Source organism: Hippichthys cyanospilos, chromosome 13 (assembly GCF_059441005.1).
Source record: "Hippichthys cyanospilos isolate Australia breed blue-spotted pipefish chromosome 13, RoL_Hcya_1.0, whole genome shotgun sequence".
Taxonomy (NCBI): Eukaryota; Metazoa; Chordata; class Actinopteri; order Syngnathiformes; family Syngnathidae; genus Hippichthys; species Hippichthys cyanospilos.
The window spans coordinates 35,131-50,969 of NC_142381.1; the positions used below are offsets into that span (position 1 = coordinate 35,131).

Genomic DNA, 15,839 nt, shown 5'->3' on the forward strand with positions numbered 1-15,839 from the left:
GTGAGAATCACTTCCACTAGGGAATTCGAGGTCACGCGATTCGAGACGATTTTAAGGACACTTGGAAGCCATCCGGCACACGCGCGTCACGTGATTAAAGCGCGTCAATAATCAATGACAATAGAGAACGCACGCAAACGCACGCATCCAGATGATTAAAGCTGATCGACGCGCCCGCCGCGACGGACGCAACGCACGTCGGCGCGAGGAAATCTGATCCGTCCATCACACTCGCCGGCGACGAGCGCGGCTCCAATTTGACGCCAGTCCAAATCAAGCAAAGGCCCGGCGGCGGCAAAACAGAAAAAACAAAACAAAGGTCGCCCGGCGGCCGCAGAGAAAAGCGGGCTCTCACGCTTTTCCGATGTCCACCGTGATCTTGGTGTAGAGCGCCAACGTTTCCTTGGAAACCAGCTTGTATGACAGGGACTTGATGCCGTCCTTGCCCATGGTCTCCCGGGTGTGAGCGATGCGGTCGAACCTGACAAGACAGGGAACGCGCTCAGACTTTTGCGCCGGTCGGGAGGCCGGACGCCAACGGGGAGTCGCCGGCGCGAGGGTTAGGGAGAGAGGGCCGGGGGGGGGGGGACCTTCGTCCCGAAGAAACCATCCCACGTTTCGGGACAACTTGAGCGAGATGGTCGCGGCCTCAAATTTGTGGCCTCCCATCGGGGAAAGGCAGAGCGGGGAAACCGCGCCGGGAAGAGGCGTGGGTGTTGTGGCGTGCCGGGAGCGGCTGCGCGCGGGATCCTCCCGAGGGCGGCGCTTTCACACCCCCCGAGGGCGTGAGCCCCCCCCGCGCCCAGGCTCAAATGCCCCCGGAAAGTGCCGGCGCCCCGTCATCTCGCCGAGGGGCGGCGACCTTCGCGCAAGACGCCCTCATCTCTCTTTGCCCGAGGCCCGCTCGGCCACTCCCTCCCGGGTAAAGGCCCGACAGTTAGCGTAGCGCTTCGCGTCGACGTCCAGCTCCGGTAGATTCATTCCCCTTCGGGTCGGAGCGCCCCGGCGGACCGGCTTCCGCTCGGGCGACGGGTATTTGGCACGTGCGGGGCCTCGGGCCAACTCTCGGGAGGAATCCCTACCGCCGATCCGCGGCTTTGGGATATACGAAGACGACGGGCGGATAGTAACCAAGGCCGCGGGAGCGGCTCGCGGACAAAGACCGGCGCGCGCGTTGCCGTACCTCTGCGGGTTGGGCTCGTTCTTCTTGTCTCTCTCGTGACGGATCATGCGACATTTGCCCACCTCGCCGCCGGGCCTGGAGATGGACATTCCTTTGGACGCCAGCCTGCCGAGACAAAACGCTTACAAACTTTTTCTTTGCAAAAGAAAGCGGCGGGACCGAGCGGCCCCTTCGCGCACGGTCGCCCGGCCGGCGACGGCGGCGGAGACGACGAGGACGAGCCCCGATCGGCCGCCTTTCTTAGCCTAAGCCGCCCTCCCGGACCGTTAAAAGAGGCGCGGCTATCGGCGAGGGCCCGCCGCGCGATTGGATCCATTGGCTTCAATGGCTTCAATGGAGCTACGTCGAAAGGCGGGCGGGCGGGCGGGGGCCGCGGCGTCCGACGTAACAAACCGCCGGGCTAACCTGTTGTAGATGTCGTCGTCCTCGCCCCCCCAGCCCCAGTAGTTGTTGGGGAAGCCGTTGATGCTCAGGAACTGCCCCTTCGTCATGGACGAAACGCCGCCGAAGTACTGCTTGTACGGCAACCTGCGCGCGGGACGGGAGGGACACGGGGACGGGTCAGTCAAAGGAAAAAGCTTTTTTTCCGGCGGGGCGGGGAGGGTGACGCGGCGGTGACCGAGCGTGCGTGCGTGCGTGCGTGCGTGCGTAGGGTCGGGCTCTTTTTTTTTTTTTTTTCCAAGTAACGAGGGCAAGTTAGGCTTAGGCTCATGACTTACATTACAGTATTCCTGTATTTGAAAGGCACGGCATGACACGACTATCGCATTGCTTATCTATTTCTCTCGTCCCCATATCTGGAGATGCCCCCATAACTGGAAATTCTAGACGTAGCTCATTACGCAATGCTTTCGGTGGGGCTAACGTTAGCGGCGAGCCTACGTCACCTATTATTGTGTATCATCTTGATACACCAGAACTATTTATAGACTTTTATTAATAGCTGCGGTCCAGTGAAAATTTTGTCACGTATGCTAGTTGCAACAGGGATCTCGCCGACAAGGTTTCCAAAGGCACCGCGGAAAGCGGCGGCATATCTCCCGACGAATCTTCTAACCTGTGTCTTCCCTCAGCGAGAAAGCGCAATCCTCCGCGCGTTTTCTTTTGGCTAACTTCACGTAACTATGGCCCCGCCGAACGGGACCGGTAGTTTGACAAACCGTTCGAAAGCGGTTTGCCAAATTCCGCCACGACGCCGACCGCCGAGGACGAGGGCGGCATAGTGTCAGACCTGAAGCCGAACTTGTCCATGGACACGGACAGGTGCCTGGGCTGGCTGAAGCACTTGTACACGTTGCGGTCGTCCATGGGGATCAAGTCCACGTCGCTGAAGACGAAACAGTCGTAGTCGTACTCCTTCGTGGCCTCCGCGTAGCCCACGTTCAGCAGCTTGGCTCGGTTGAATATCTCCTCTCCGTCCTAGCGCAAGCCCACGCGCACACAAACACACACACACGCGCGCGCGCGCCCACGCGCAGTCGTGAAGGAGAAGAAGAAGGGCTTCATCGGGCGTGTTGAGCCTCGTGTCGTTGCTGTGACTGTACTTGACCACTAGGAGGTGTGTGTGTGAGTGGGGGGGGGGCTGGAGCCCCGCAGGTGACAGCTGTCCTGGATTTTTAGAGAAAACCGCTCTGTTGCATTTGGCTCTTTTTGCGCCCTACTATTGCCTTCCCTCTCTTCCGAGGGAGCCGTTTGGAGCCAGGCGAGCTTCACTTGCGTCAACTCTAACCGATAAAGGGCTGCGTGTGACCGGCTGGAGGATGCGGGTGCGAGGAAGAGTTTGATTTTGCAAAGCTCACCTGCCAACGCCGGCGATGCGAAAGCGTATCGCGACTTTACAGGAAGGAGGAGAAAGACAAGCAGAAGAAGGAGACGGCGGCGCGGGCCCCCGCCTCGACCGGCTGCTATCGGCCGACGCGGAGCCGAAGGGGCGTGTCCGAGCAGCTCCGCGCAGCCTACGGTGTCGGGTCGGGGTTAAGAACAACGAAGAGGAGGACAACACAACAAGAGGCGGGAGGGTTAGAGACGCTCATGCAGACATGCGAAACAGACATTTGAAAAGGCCGCTCAATCACGGGGAGAAGGTTACGTTGCACGCCGGGGCATCTCGTGAGCCGGAGCAAGGAAGCGCCTTTTACCTGGGAGGGGGGCGTTTGGCGCCTCGCCGTCCATACAAACGGACGTCGCCGCCGCTCGCGTCGCGCGTCCCGACGGCCGAGCGACAGCCGCGTCGTTTTGGGTGGACGGCGGGCAGCAAAACGTCCGCCGCTCGAGACGGACAAGAACGCTTTGCGCGCACCCCGCAAACGGGACGCCGGCCTCCGCCGGCGAGGCCGCTCGGAGAATGAGGTTTTCGGGGTCGAACGGGGAACCGTCGGCGAGCGGCGTGGCGCCGAGCGTAACGGGGGGCGAGGGCGGGGCTACCTGCTCCACCACGTAGACGCCGTAGTCCAGCTGCTGGCGCTGCAGGACAGGGTGCAGGTAGTAGAGCCAGAACTTGAGGTGCTCTTCTCGCTTGCGGAAGGGGATGACCACCGCCACCTTCTGGAGCGCGCGGCAGTCCGGCGGCTTGTAGCGGCCGCCCGGCCCCACCGCCGGGTTGGCCGCCCTCACCGCCTCCAGGCTCACCGCCGTGTTGAACTCCACCCGCAGCGGACCCACTGCAAGCAGGGGGCACCTTCAGAGCGAGCCGACATCCGGACGTCGGGTGCCGGGAGGTCAGGCGGAGACTACGGCCGTGTCATTTGAGTAGAAGACATGGGAAGGGAGAAGGAAACAGGCTCCCTCTTTTTTTTTTTACCTCCCTCCCTCCCTCCGTGGCCCGCTCGGGCGCAGCTGCGCAAACATTGCCGCGCCGCGCCATCCCAGCATCCCGGAAATGCCGCTTGTTCGTCACGTTGCCAATTCGCAAAAGTCCAGCGGGGTCTCGCAAACGCCGCCCATGGCCGCAGCTCAACTTCTTCCCGACCGTCGAGGAATCGGATTAAGCCGCAACAACGGTCATTCGAGTCCTACGTTACGATCAATTTGACGTTTATTCCGAGACATTGCCCGAGTAAGGGTACGTTGCGAGCTACGAAATTGCAACGAATGGCAAATCGTAACGGCAAACGTTACCTACGCCCGTTCCAAAGAAGCGTAATTGGCCGACGGCACAGATACGTTCGTTTTACGCCGGCCAAAAGGTTTGAAGTACGGAAGTGGCATGTGTCAAGTGTGGCGTGAAATGAAAAGACACAAATGAACACACCCTGTCTTGCGAGATCCAAGGTCCAAAGGTGTCATTGTAGATGGGCTTCTGTTGACGGCAAGCGCGAAAGGCACGGCTGCCCGCTTGCAGTCTTGCCATTCTTCTGTTTTTGAGTTGTGCGCACAAAACGGATCGGGGATTTCAAATCATTTCAGTTTCATTTAAGCGGCTCGAGAAAACGCCTTGGGGCCCGCGCTTCCCTCGAAGCTGGCGAAGACGCTCCAGGAGCGACTGCGTCTTTGGACGCGAGGGTTCAGGTCGAGACGGGTTCGAACCGGTCAAACGGACGGTCCATCGAGCGGTCCGTCAAAGCGGCCTCGGAGCCCGGGCTTCCGCCGGGCCCGGGCCCGAGCCCGAGCCCGAGCGCGAGCCCGAGCCCCCGCGACGCCGAGCGAGCGCTCCGCAAGCGAGAGTCAAGGGACACCTTGGCTTTGCGGAAAGGCGCGACTAACGGGCCGAGAAAGGAAAGGGACGGAGAAAACGGCAGAGAAAGGAAATGGGAGGAACTGACCGAGCAACGGGGACGTTTCCGGACACTTCTCCAAACTTCCGCCCGTCGTCGGCTCCACTCGGGCTCCCTGGGCGGCGGTGACGGCGCGGGTCTGCTGGTTCCGCGCGAAGGCGAAGCGTACGTCCAGAGAGCGGACGTAGAAGAAGACGGTGACGGAGATGTGCAGGAAGCAGAGAACCACCACCAGCTTGCACGTCCGCTGAAGGAGGCCGAAGTTGACGGGCGGCTCGGCCGGGGCCATGGTCACCTCGGCTCGCCTGGGCTTCCGCCGGGCCCGCTAGCTGCTCGCGCCCGCCTCCATCTTCTCTCGGGCCGACTGGAAGATGCGAGCCGGAAGAGACGCGACGTCGACGACGGCGGCGAGGCGAGGCGACTCGGCTCGGTTCCGCTCCTGGCCGTCCCGCTACGTTAGCCTCCGCCCCGTTAGCCTTCCCCGACGAGCGCTCGCGCAAGTTCTCTCCGTTTCGGCCGCTCCGTCCGAATCCAAGATCGACGCGCTCCGGAGGTGCCTCGCCGAACAGAAGCGGCTTATCGCCGAACAAAAGCTGCGTAGCGCGACGCGAGGCGAGCGACCGAACCAACTTGGCGGAGAGTTCCCCAAGTCCGCGAAGTTCAACGTGCGCCAAGTCAAACAGGCTGCGCGCTGGCGTTTCCGCAGGCGCCTTTCAAAATAAACCTTCGCTTGGAAATTCGGGCGAGTTGCGAAAATGACAAGAAACCTTTCATTGTGGACCAAATACGACAGGCAACGTGCAAAAACCAGCGCTCTTACCATATTTCAATTTTCATTTCACGTTTCTCGGAACGGGGCGGAACAAAACTGCCGGCCTCGCACAAAGAGCAAATACTCATTTCGCCAGTTTTTCCTTTTTCAACACGTAAAATAAAATGTTCTCTGACTGCGAGCCCGGAGAGAATTTGCATCAAAACAAGCCGAGTACACGTCCTAGTTTGCGATGCTATTTAACTGGAAAGCACCCGCCGCAGTAGGAGGTGACGTAACTTCGTGGCGGCCATGTTGTCGGAGCCAGCGCTGTAATCCATGGGCAATGACAATTTATATTAATGGAACAGCTGTGCTTTCAGGACTTAACATTTGATGTTAAGGTACGTCAACGAGCGGCTTTTGCCGTGAAACTTGTCATACTCCCAAAGATGAGAAATGCGCTTTGATCGTGTTAATGGTCGCGTTTGAAGAGCGCTGGACGCCCACCTAAGTTTGAATCCATTTGGGTAGAGTGGTAGAAGCGCTGAGTGAACTTCCGTTCTGGGAACTTTTCGACATCGCGATGACAGAGAAGGCCGGGAAGTAGCACTCTGGCGTCCTCCAGCGGCTCGACTGCCATCCACAGAGTACTCGCAAGCGCTCTTTCCAGTTTTCAGTGGGTTTTTTTTTTCCGCAAAAATGTACAAATTATGAGAAATCTTTTCCTCCATGAAAATAATACCGCTACAAAAGCAAAAAAACGCCCATTTGTTGTCAGGCTTATTGCTCGCAGAGTGGAGCGGTAAACTGTTGAAATGGCATCAAAACAAGGAAGAAAAAGTATGAAAAACAGACGGAGATTGGTCTTCTCTTTGCCATCGGACACAGCTGGCCGCAACTTCACGGGGTTTTTATTGGACACGGTCACACTCAAAAAGAAGCATCGAGATGTTGCCTCGACTAATCCATTCAAAAACAAAAAGTGTTCAATTAAAATAGTAAAGGTTTCACAGGATTGAGAGAATCACTTGTTGTATTGTAAGGCTTAAAACAACGTTTTCTCTTCCTTTTGTGAATGCACAACCATGTGCGGTAAAGCTTTTTTCCTACCAAAAAAAGACCATGTGTCGTTAGGCGTTCTGGTGACAAGTGTGTAAAAGCAAGCAAAACCCCGCCCACAGCAAAATGGAAGCCGGCGTGGCTGGCGGTTTTCCCACGTCCACCGTGATCTTGGTGTAAAGCGCCAACGTTTCCTTGGAAATCAGTTTGTAGGACAGAGTCTCGATGCCGTCCTCTTCCATGGTCTCCCGGGTGCGAGCGAGGCGCTCGTACCTGATGCCGTGGCAAAACAAGACTTGACTCGGCGCCGGGGAGCGGCGAGCCACGCGCCGAAGCGCGCGAGCGGCCGCCCAACTCTGTCGGCCCGCGCCCGGCCTCGGCAGAGGAGACGAGCGGCGGCGGCGGCGGCGAGCGGATGTTTGGAGCAAGCGGGGACGCCTTCCCGCCTCGGGCGTCTCCGCTTTGGCTCGCTCAACGTCCGCTGGGACCCGGCGACCATACGGTAGCGATGACGGCGCCGCTTCTTTGAGCCGGCGCCACCTCCCGGAATCCCGCCGGGGCCGGGACCCTCGACGGCGCGCGAAAAGGGCTGCCAACTGCCGATGCCGGGAAGACGCTTTGGCTTCCCCGACTGACTTTGGAGCTAGGGCGCGTCCCTATGAAACGGGACAGGGCGCGACCCGCGGATCCGTCGCGAGCGACCGCTAACGGGATGACTTTGAGCTCAACGACGATCATCCGTCGGCGATAACCAAACGTGTAGATCGGGGGTGGGCGATTCCGGGACTCGGTGGCCGGCGTCTTGCATGTTTTCCACTTTCTCTCTCAAACGCACCCGATTCAAATGATTACTATTATAATGAGCTAATGGCTTCAATCAGAGGCGTCGGGGAGAGAAAACTGGAAAACTTACAGGACACCGCAATTGGCCACCCCTGGCGTAGAATGAGTCGGGGCCGCGCCGCCTGCCTCCGTACCCGGCCGGACGGGAGAGTGACAGAAAGCGGGCGAGAGCGCGGGCGGGCGGGCGTAGTCATACCGCTCGGCGTTGGGCTCGTTCTTCTCGTCTCTCTTGTGGTGAATCATGCGACATTTCCCTACCATGTAGCTGGGCCTGGAGACAGACATTCCTTTGGACGCCACTCTGCCAAAACAAAACCTCTTCTTTTCGCAGTCACTTGACCAAACAGGCCGTCGTCCCGCATTCCAGAAGCGCCGCGCGTCGGGCCGGCCGGGACCCGAGCGCTCGAGGCTCGCCCCGCGGCGGGCGGCCCGCCGCTACACGGAAAGGCGGGGGGCCGCGGCATCCCAAGTGACAATTTGCAGGGCTAACCTGTTGTAGATGTCGTCGTCCTCGCCCCCCCAGCCCCAGTAGTTGTTGGAGAAGCCGTTGATGGTCAGGAACTGCTCCTTCGTCATGGAAAACGCGCCGCCAAAGTACTGCTTGTATGGCAATCTGCGCACGGGACGGGAGGGGCACGCCAGTCGGTCAACGGCAAAAGTCAATTCATTTCGCGCGGCCTCAGCCCTTCCCGGAATTCTCACGGCGAAGCCGCCGTTATTTTTTTCAACGTGCCGTCCATTATGTACATTTCTAATGTAAACAAGCAGTCAATGTGCATGGAAAAAAACATGAAAAAGATATCAATACGTGGGTGCGGCCAGCCAAAGAACTGCGTCCGCACCTGGTCAGCGGGTTGCTCCGCCCCCGCATGCTTCCCGTGTGAAAGCGGGGCCGCGCCGTCAGCAGAAAACAGCGCGTGGCCGACATCGCCTATTGAAATGCGTCTATTCCTAAAGCCCAAAAATTGAAAGAGCAAAGTGAGGGGAGATCCGCGCCCTTTGGAACGACCTCGGGCTAGCCTTAGCCGAGCCCCCCGTCTTACAACCCGCTCTCGTTTTTCGGCTTCCCCCGCCCGTTGGATTGTTTTTTTTCCCTTTGGTTTTCATTTGATCTTTTCAACATTTCCATTGAATTCTTGTTTGATTTCACGCTTGAATCTCGACTGGTACTTTGCCGCTTTTAAGCCCGCGCCGGAGGGAGCGAGTGTGTCGCCGTTCCAAAGGACGCGTCCAACCTGAAGCCAAACTTGTCCATGGACGCGGCCAGGTGCCTGGGCCGGCTGAAGCACTTGTACACGTTGCGGTCGTCCATGGGGATCAAGTCCACGTCGCTGAAGACGAAACAGTCGTAGTCGTACTCCTTCGTGGCTTCCGCGTAGCCCACGTTCAGCAGCTTGTCTTTGTTGAAGGTCTCCTCTCCGTCCTGGCTCGAGCGCGAGCACACACAAACGCACGGATTATATGTATGTATGTATGTATATATATATATATGTATATATATATATATATATATATATATATATATATTATAGTTGATTATAGTCATGACAATGATGTCAGGTTATGTTAGGCCAGCAGAGAAGGCCATGCTGGCCCTGGCGGCCCTCCACTGGAATTTTTACACTTAAAAGTCAACACCACTGTCTGCGGTTCTACAATTCCGTTGCAATAGAAATACAACACTGTAATATAAGTGCAACACGAAAACAAAGCCAGCTAAGGGATTGAATCCTGGGCCATACTCCTGCAGCTCCCTGGTGCCGGGAGGCCTTTAAAGGGACAATGTGTAAGAATGAGATCGTTTTTCAGTACGGACAGCTGGAGATTTACATTGTCCGTAGCCATAACAGACATGGCTTCCTCTGGTGGAGTGCCCCCCCCGCAATGTAATATTTCATGATAACGAGACCTACCATCATAGTTAAAACGTACTATTGATGGCCGACAACACATTTATTTGCACGTGTATTACATTTATATTTATTTAATGTGTTCCTTTTGAATGAAAAACGATCTTACACATTGTCCCTTTAAGAAGAGCCACGTTTCGCCTCTCGCCCTCCGCCAAAAACAACGGGGCATTCGCTCGGGTATCGGCCGGTCACGTCGCCCAGAAAACCGTCGAGTCGCGATCGGTCGTCGGTCCAGCCGCCGCGTTATTTTGCGCGGGCGGCAAAACAAATCCAAAACGCTCCGTGCGCATTCCGCAAACGGGAGCTTAGCTCGGACCGCGCGGCCGCAAAGGAGAAGAGAGGTTTTCGGCGGGCGGACGAGCCCCTGTGGAGGGTGTCCCGTTTGAGACGACGAACGGCAGGAAGAGCTCGAGCGGCGCCGCGCCCCGGCCGGGTCTCGGCGCGAGCGGGAGGCAAGGCTACCTGCTCCACCACGTAGACGCCGTAGTCCAGCTGCTGGCGCTGCAGGACGGGGTGCAGGTAGTAGAGCCAGAACTTGAGGTGCTCTTCTCGCTTGCGGAAGGGGATGACCACCGCCACCTTCTGGAGCGCGCGGCAGTCCGGCGGCTTGTAGCGGCCGCCCGGCCCCACCGCCGGGTTGGCCGCCCTCACCGCCTCCAGGCTCACCGCCGTGTTGAACGCCACCCGCAGCGGACCCACTGCAAGCAGGGGGCACCTTCAGAGCGAGCCGACATCCGGACGTCGGGTGCCGGGAGGTCAGGCGGAGACTACGGCCGTGTCATTAGAGTAGAAGACATGGGAAGGGAGAAGGAAACAGGCGCTGCGCTGCAGTCAGGTGCAATACTTGATCTTTGACTTCTTATCTGTGGGAGACTCGGGAGACACCTTCAGAGGACTATTTGAAGGTACACGGCGTAAGCTTGATTCCTTATCCCAAACGTAAACGTTCGCTCCTTTGTTTCCTTTGTTCTCCGAGGCCTTTGTGTCTTTCTGCTTTTGCTCATGTGCATTAAAGCTTGTAGCGGTTCTGGCCCGGCTGCGTTTCCGGAATCTGCCACCTGGCAATGCGGGTTGGTGACGAAAATGACCGATCTCGGACTGGGCATAACCCTCGCCCGGGCCACTAACGTGTGTACAAATATTTATTGCTCGGAGTCGCGAGATTCGATCGATTCGCTTCAAAGTTAAAACGAGCGTCGTATGTACGTACTCTCGCATTGTAAATGAAGCATATGTAACATATTTAGGATGTGTCGTCTTTTCGTTTATTCAAATTTGTTTTCTGTTTGGAATGACGTGAAGCGTTGGCGCGTTTGATCGGCGTGCGCGCAAGAGAGGAGGGAGAATAGAAAGAGAAAGAAAGAAAGAAAGAAAGAAAGAAAGAAAGAAAGAAAGAAAGAAAGAAAGAAAGAAAGAAAGAAAGAAAGAAAGAAAGAAAGAAAGAAAGAAAGAAAGAAAGAAAGAAAGAACGAACGGAGCCGCCCTTTTCAAGGCTTGTGTAATCAAGCGTCATCCAAGCGAACCTTCCACAAATGACCGAGTTGATCATCCCAGCGCATGCGTAGTTTGACTTGCCAAGTGCGTCCGTCGTTAGGGACGCGGACCGGAGCGTGCCGGATGTCGCACTGACAAAAACTACAATGGGACTTTAGCAAAATACTAAAGAAATCGAAGTAAACGAACATCCCAAAACACGCTTCGCTCAGTTATCTGCGATGTCCGTTTGTTTCGTGAGCTGAAAAAGTGCGCGAACGCACATCGCAGCCAGCCGGCCAGCGAGAGAACGGGGAGGGCGGAAAGGGTCTTACCGAGCAAGGGCGAAGTTGGCGGACATTCCTTCACGCTTTCGGCAGGGTCGGGGCGGCTCTGCGGGATCCGGACCGAGGTGGGGACCGAGGTGGGGACGGAGGTGGGGACCGAGGTGGGGACGGAGGTGGGGAGCGCGTCCGGAAGGGTGACCCTCCAGGAGAGCTCGAGTAAGACGAGCAGGACGCAGAGCCCGAGGGTCGCCTTGAAGATCTGACCGCTCCTCTTCATCCTGGATCTCGGCTCTTCGGCGAGGTGGCAGGAAAGTTTCCCGTGCGGCCAAGGGACTCGGCCTTCCGCGAACGCGCAGGACAAGTTGCTTTTGTGACGTCCTACGTCGCAAACCGAGCGAAGGCGGAAACGGGGAGGCGGTGAAATATCGTCCCCAATAAAAAGATGACTCGTTGACATTTATGTAACGATTGCACCAAATAACCACGACCCGATTTCGATCGAGTCAGGGGAAGAAAAATACGCGGTTGAAATTTGAACTCCGTTACATCCGCGAGTCAATGAAAGCTTCGACCGCACTGGAAATCAAAGCCAAACGGAAACTTCGGACGCGTGAAGCGCGCAGGTCGTGTAATTGCTTTTCAACGAGCTCCGCCGCACAAAAACGTGCGGCGTTTTCCCTCACCGAGTCGGAACCGTCTTTTTTTTTTAACTTAAAGCTCACAAAACACATCGGCATTGACGACCTATTCGTACTCCGAGAGCGACAATTTCTACAGCAGCCTACATTTCTTTTATAAAGTACACGCGGTCGAGCGATTCGCTGAGACTTGAAGCCGCCGCTCTCGCGCCGACAGTGGGCGCGCTCTCGCGCCGACAGTGGGCGCGCTCTCGCGCCGACAGTGGGCGCGCTCTCGCGCCGACAGTGGGCGCGCTCTCGCGCCGACAGTGGGCGCGCTCTCGCGCCGACAGTGGGCGCGCTCTCGCGCCGACAGTGGGCGCGCTCTCACGCCGCCGGGCTGGGCGAGCTCACGTCTCGTGTCAAACGAGCTCCGGCGCACCGGAGCTGCGAAGAAAACTGTTCGTTCTGCCGTCTAAGACAAGGCGTCGCTCGCGAATCATGGCCCAAACGTTTCACGTGCTCCGATGTTTCCGCTGCGACAGCTTCCAGACGCAACAAGTAAGAGCAGCGCCATCGCGTGAGGCTAATGGCTAGCGTTCCGCCGGTGACACCCCCCCGACTCGCAACAGGTGAAGAAAGCCAAAAAGTGGACGTGTAAACTCTGCGGGGAGACGCAGTCTTTGCTCAAGGTAAGCGGTAAGCGGTCCACTTGGGTCTCGGTGAGAAACGCGCGCTCGCTCGCGCGCCGCAGGAGTTCGACCGAGGAGGCGCGGCGGACTGCCGGCGTCTCGTCCAGAAGCTGAACGCCGCCAGAGGCGCCGCGCCGGAACGGCCCGCGACGGTCGGAGGCGACCGGGACCGAGACGAAGCGGCGACAAGACCGCAGGCGAGTCGCTGGAGCAAATATTTGGACGACGAGGGGGAGCCGCGTTCCCGAGGCGACGGCGGGATCGGCAGGTGATGACGTCACCTTGGAGGGTTTGCCTCCGCTTGCTTGCGTTGACTTGGACCGGGCGGAAGGGAAGCCGAGTCGAAGGCTTGCCCGTGGTCCGAGCCCGTCCAAGTCTTTGGCGCGCGCGCGCTCGCTCGCGTCTCAGGGAGGAGAGAGGCGGAGACGGAGCTGAGGTTGATGAGAGGCGAGGCTTCGGAGCTGAGGTTGAGAAGAGGCGAGGCTTCGGAGCTGAGGTTGAGAAGAGGCGAGGCTTCGGAGCTGAGGTTGAGAAGAGGCGAGGCGACGCCGCTCGCGCTAAGCCTGCTTGTGCTGAGCCTGCTTGTGCTGAGCCCGCTCGCGCCGCGCCGCGCTTTGGGCAGCCCCGCCCCCCGCTTCCGGCTTCCTCCATGTTTGACAGCGGAGAGGACTTTGACGCGGACTTTTGCTGATGTCCGAGTTTCCCACCTCGCTCCTACCGCCCTCGCGCAAAGTTTGAAAACGTCGTCATTAAAGCTGCTCAAAGCGTTTTTATTGAGTGTCAACGGGTGTATTTGCATGGCCGACGACGCTCCGACGGCGTCAGCGAGGGTGGGGGCGGGTCTTCTTTGCATATTGGATGGCGTCCAAGGCGGCGCCGATGTCAAAATCCTTGGCCTGCAAGAGGCGGGTCAGCCAGCCGCCCTCGTCGCCGAAGCCCATGGACAACATGTGAGTCAGGGACTCCACCAGGCGCGGGTCCGCCTCTGGGGGCGGGAAGGCTCGCGCGTTAGCCGAAGGCTCGCGCGTTAGCCGAAGGCTCGCGGCGCCGCCCGGGCCGGCGCTTACCCGGAGGGAGGTGAGGGTAGAGCGGCGTCGCCTCGGCGCCCCGGGGAGCCTCCGGGACCGGGGCCGAGGCCCCGGCGGGAGCCCGGCGGTTTTGCTCTCCCTCCCGCTCGTCGTCTTGATGCACCGACTGGAGCTCTCCGCTGGAAGGGTCCACCTCCCTGCACGTCACGTGAGTCCACTCTTCTTCCGCCTCGGCCTGGCGTGCGGGAAAAAGCGCCGCGGCTCAGGTGACGTTGGGATGCGCGCGGCGAAGGAGGCAAAGGCGCCAAAAGTGGGCTCCTCGGCTACAAGACCACTGTCGCCAGAGCCCCAAAACGGAAAGCCGGTTGGAGCGACGGGAAGAGACTGACCTTTCCGGGGCGAGCGTCGCCCTCGGCCCCGCCCCCGGGCGCGCCATCGGCCCCGCCCCCGGGCGCGCCATCGGACCCGCCATCGGCCACGCCCCCGGGCCCGCCATCGGCCACGCCCGCGTCCCCGCCATCGGCCACGCCCCCGGACCCGCCATCGGCCACGCCCGCGTCGTCCCCTTGATCCCGAGGGGTCACCTTGGTCCTCCGGCCCCCGTGCTCCACGTCAACGTCCACGTCGATGCCTGCGCGCCACAAAAGCCAGTCACTCCCCGCCCGGCCGCGTCCGGCGCCTCACGCTCACCTAGCGGGCTCACCTAGCGGGCTCAGCATGGCCGCCACGCCCTCGCCCACATTCCTCAGGAAGCCCAGGCCTGCTGGGGGGGGGGTTCGGAGGTCACGGGCGAGCCCGCGCGCATCTCGCCGACCATAACGGGGACGACGGGGACACTCACCTGCCGGGGCGGCGCACCTGAGGTTCTTGCCGGCGCACTGGCGCATCCTCTTGGTCAGCTTGCCCCGCGGGAACAGCGCCTGGAGCGGAGGCGCCGCGCGACGTCAGCCGTAAGCCGACCTCCCCGCCTGCGGGCCTCCACACCTACCTGCAGGGGGTGCCAGATGGGCAGCAGCGGGTGCTCCGTGTGCTTGCCCTGCACCTGGCAGGCCGAGCACAGGTCGTAGTCCGGGCACACGCTGCACTTGAAGCGCACGCCCGCCACCGGGCCCTCGCAGCCGTCGCAGGTCACGTTGGGGTGCGTGACCCCGGCCGGGGGAGGCGCAAAGGCGCCCGGGGGGAAGGCGTGAACTGGAAAGTCACGACGGTGCTCCTTCTTCTCTGCCCATCCAAATTCAAACATTTGCTTCACTTTGGACGAGATCCAAACTCGCGCGCGCCATACGACAGAAAGCGGCTGACTAAACCCTAACCTTTCATCTGGGGTATTTTTCCAAAAATCTACTCTTCCACCGCGTGCTCCGTTTCTTCAAATTGCCCGATCTCGAGTGACGTTGCGCATTTTAGAAATTCTGCCCCACGCCAGTGATACGCAGAAACACTTCTATATCGATATTTTGGAGCTCTTCCGGTAGCAAACAGAAGCAATCACTCGGCCGCCCCAAAGTATTTGTCGAGGGCCGAAACGTTGGTTTTCGCGCGGCTTTGGAGCAACGGCACTTTTGGCATGGGTGGCGCTGTCGGTTTGGGACTTCGGTTTCCTGCTTACCTTTGATAAAAACCCGCAAGACGTCATCCTTCATGCATTCCACGCCCATGGCGAGCTCGTCATCGGAGGAGAAGGCCACCAGGTCCCCTTCGCAGTCTGTCGAGGGGCCAAACTTCAACGCGGGGCCCCGGAGGGCCCCCGGCGGGCCCCGGCGGGCCCCCGGAAGGCCCCGGAGGGCCCCGGAGGGCCCCGGAGGGCCCCGGAGGGCCCCGGAGGGCGGGGGAGCACGCGGCCTACCTTTGTAGTACATGTTGATGGCGGCCTTCTTGAGTCCGGAGAACATCTGACAAGTTTTGTCGCCCAGACGTTCGAAGCCTCCGACCGCGTACGGCTCCAGCAGGAAGCGGCGAATCTCCCGAACCGACTCCTCTTTGCCCAGCAGGTAAGCCTTCACCGTCACCGACATCTCGGCCGCCGCTGTTTGCGCTTGTTTTTCTTCTTCCGGCTCTGACGCTCACCCTTCTTCGGATGCTCTTCGCCAAGTCCAGCCGGGCGCTTAGTGACGCAGCTTTTAAATGCGGTTCGTCTGCAGCTTCCGGGATGGGCGTGACCGCGCTCGGTCAATGTTTACGTGTCACCCGATAGGTGCGGCGACCGAGCCCCGCCCTAAGCGACCAATGGGACGACGGGGGATTTCCCCGGGCTCGCGTGACCCGACCGCCCCGGAG

The 15,839-nt window shown here is 59.4% G+C and overlaps 4 protein-coding genes across 10 annotated transcripts; 1 reads left to right on the plus strand and 3 right to left on the minus strand.

Annotated features, from left to right (window-relative positions):
• Nucleotides 1-205: 205 nt before the first annotated feature.
• Nucleotides 206-5,330, minus strand: b4galt1l (DP-Gal:betaGlcNAc beta 1,4- galactosyltransferase, polypeptide 1, like). Its single transcript, XM_088430680.1, has 6 exons — nt 4,945-5,330; nt 3,608-3,843; nt 2,415-2,602; nt 1,589-1,711; nt 1,184-1,288; nt 206-481 (listed from the first exon to the last, which is right to left on the minus strand). Exons 1-6 carry the CDS (start codon nt 5,183-5,185, stop codon nt 352-354), a joined length of 1,023 nt encoding a protein of 340 aa, XP_088286806.1. The 5' UTR covers nt 5,186-5,330; the 3' UTR covers nt 206-351.
• Nucleotides 5,331-6,516: 1,186 nt separating this feature from the next.
• On the minus strand, nt 6,517-12,136 carry LOC148413284 (beta-1,4-galactosyltransferase 1-like). 4 transcript variants are annotated; one of them, XM_088430667.1, is made up of 7 exons: nt 11,274-12,136; nt 9,928-10,163; nt 8,788-8,975; nt 8,395-8,503; nt 8,043-8,165; nt 7,749-7,823; nt 6,517-6,982 (listed from the first exon to the last, which is right to left on the minus strand). In XM_088430667.1, exons 1-7 carry the CDS (start codon nt 11,680-11,682, stop codon nt 6,641-6,643), a joined length of 1,482 nt encoding a protein of 493 aa, XP_088286793.1. In that variant the 5' UTR covers nt 11,683-12,136; the 3' UTR covers nt 6,517-6,640. The 4 variants fall into 4 exon arrangements, with proteins under 4 accessions (XP_088286793.1, XP_088286792.1, XP_088286796.1 ...); XM_088430666.1 differs by having other exon boundaries at nt 7,749-7,853; nt 11,274-12,122; XM_088430670.1 differs by lacking the exon at nt 8,395-8,503 and having other exon boundaries at nt 6,540-6,982; nt 11,274-12,111.
• mrnip (MRN complex interacting protein) lies at nt 12,039-13,303 on the plus strand. 2 transcript variants are annotated; one of them, XM_088430688.1, is made up of 5 exons: nt 12,039-12,063; nt 12,208-12,403; nt 12,475-12,534; nt 12,597-12,802; nt 12,943-13,303. In XM_088430688.1, exons 2-5 carry the CDS (start codon nt 12,344-12,346, stop codon nt 13,223-13,225), a joined length of 609 nt encoding a protein of 202 aa, XP_088286814.1. In that variant the 5' UTR covers nt 12,039-12,063; nt 12,208-12,343; the 3' UTR covers nt 13,226-13,303. The 2 variants fall into 2 exon arrangements, with proteins under 2 accessions (XP_088286814.1, XP_088286813.1); XM_088430687.1 differs by lacking the exon at nt 12,039-12,063 and having other exon boundaries at nt 12,159-12,403.
• On the minus strand, nt 13,284-15,690 carry sqstm1 (sequestosome 1). Of its 3 annotated transcripts, none has more exons than XM_088430673.1 (8): nt 15,409-15,689; nt 15,172-15,267; nt 14,551-14,783; nt 14,404-14,482; nt 14,266-14,322; nt 13,952-14,193; nt 13,602-13,797; nt 13,284-13,519 (listed from the first exon to the last, which is right to left on the minus strand). In XM_088430673.1, the coding sequence occupies exons 1-8, from the start codon at nt 15,575-15,577 to the stop codon at nt 13,356-13,358; spliced, it is 1,236 nt and encodes a 411-aa protein (XP_088286799.1). In that variant the 5' UTR covers nt 15,578-15,689; the 3' UTR covers nt 13,284-13,355. The 3 variants fall into 3 exon arrangements, with proteins under 3 accessions (XP_088286799.1, XP_088286798.1, XP_088286797.1); XM_088430672.1 differs by having other exon boundaries at nt 14,266-14,325; XM_088430671.1 differs by having other exon boundaries at nt 14,266-14,482; nt 15,409-15,690.
• Nucleotides 15,691-15,839: the final 149 nt, after the last annotated feature.

Coding starts and splice junctions, on each gene's coding strand:
- b4galt1l (XM_088430680.1), bottom strand. CDS start 5,185: ATGGCCCCGGCCGAGCCGCCCGTCAACTTCGGCCTCCTTCAGCGGACG. Junction 3,844..4,944: donor GGAAACGTCCCCGTTGCTCG/GTCAGTTCCTCC, acceptor CCCTGCTTGCAG/TGGGTCCGCTGCGGGTGGAG. Junction 482..1,183: donor AACGAGCCCAACCCGCAGAG/GTACGGCAACGC, acceptor CTGTCTTGTCAG/GTTCGACCGCATCGCTCACA.
- LOC148413284 (XM_088430666.1), bottom strand. CDS start 11,682: ATGTCAACGAGTCATCTTTTTATTGGGGACGATATTTCACCGCCTCCC. Junction 10,164..11,273: donor GCCAACTTCGCCCTTGCTCG/GTAAGACCCTTT, acceptor CCCTGCTTGCAG/TGGGTCCGCTGCGGGTGGCG. Junction 8,166..8,394: donor CGGAGCAACCCGCTGACCAG/GTGCGGACGCAG, acceptor TCCCGTGCGCAG/ATTGCCATACAAGCAGTACT.
- mrnip (XM_088430688.1), top strand. CDS start 12,344: ATGGCCCAAACGTTTCACGTGCTCCGATGTTTCCGCTGCGACAGCTTC. Junction 12,535..12,596: donor AGACGCAGTCTTTGCTCAAG/GTAAGCGGTAAG, acceptor CGCGCGCCGCAG/GAGTTCGACCGAGGAGGCGC. Junction 12,803..12,942: donor GGCGACGGCGGGATCGGCAG/GTGATGACGTCA, acceptor CTCGCGTCTCAG/GGAGGAGAGAGGCGGAGACG.
- sqstm1 (XM_088430671.1), bottom strand. CDS start 15,577: ATGTCGGTGACGGTGAAGGCTTACCTGCTGGGCAAAGAGGAGTCGGTT. Junction 14,784..15,171: donor CTTGCGGGTTTTTATCAAAG/GTAAGCAGGAAA, acceptor TTGGATGGGCAG/AGAAGAAGGAGCACCGTCGT. Junction 14,194..14,265: donor GGCCATGCTGAGCCCGCTAG/GTGAGCCCGCTA, acceptor TGTGGCGCGCAG/GCATCGACGTGGACGTTGAC.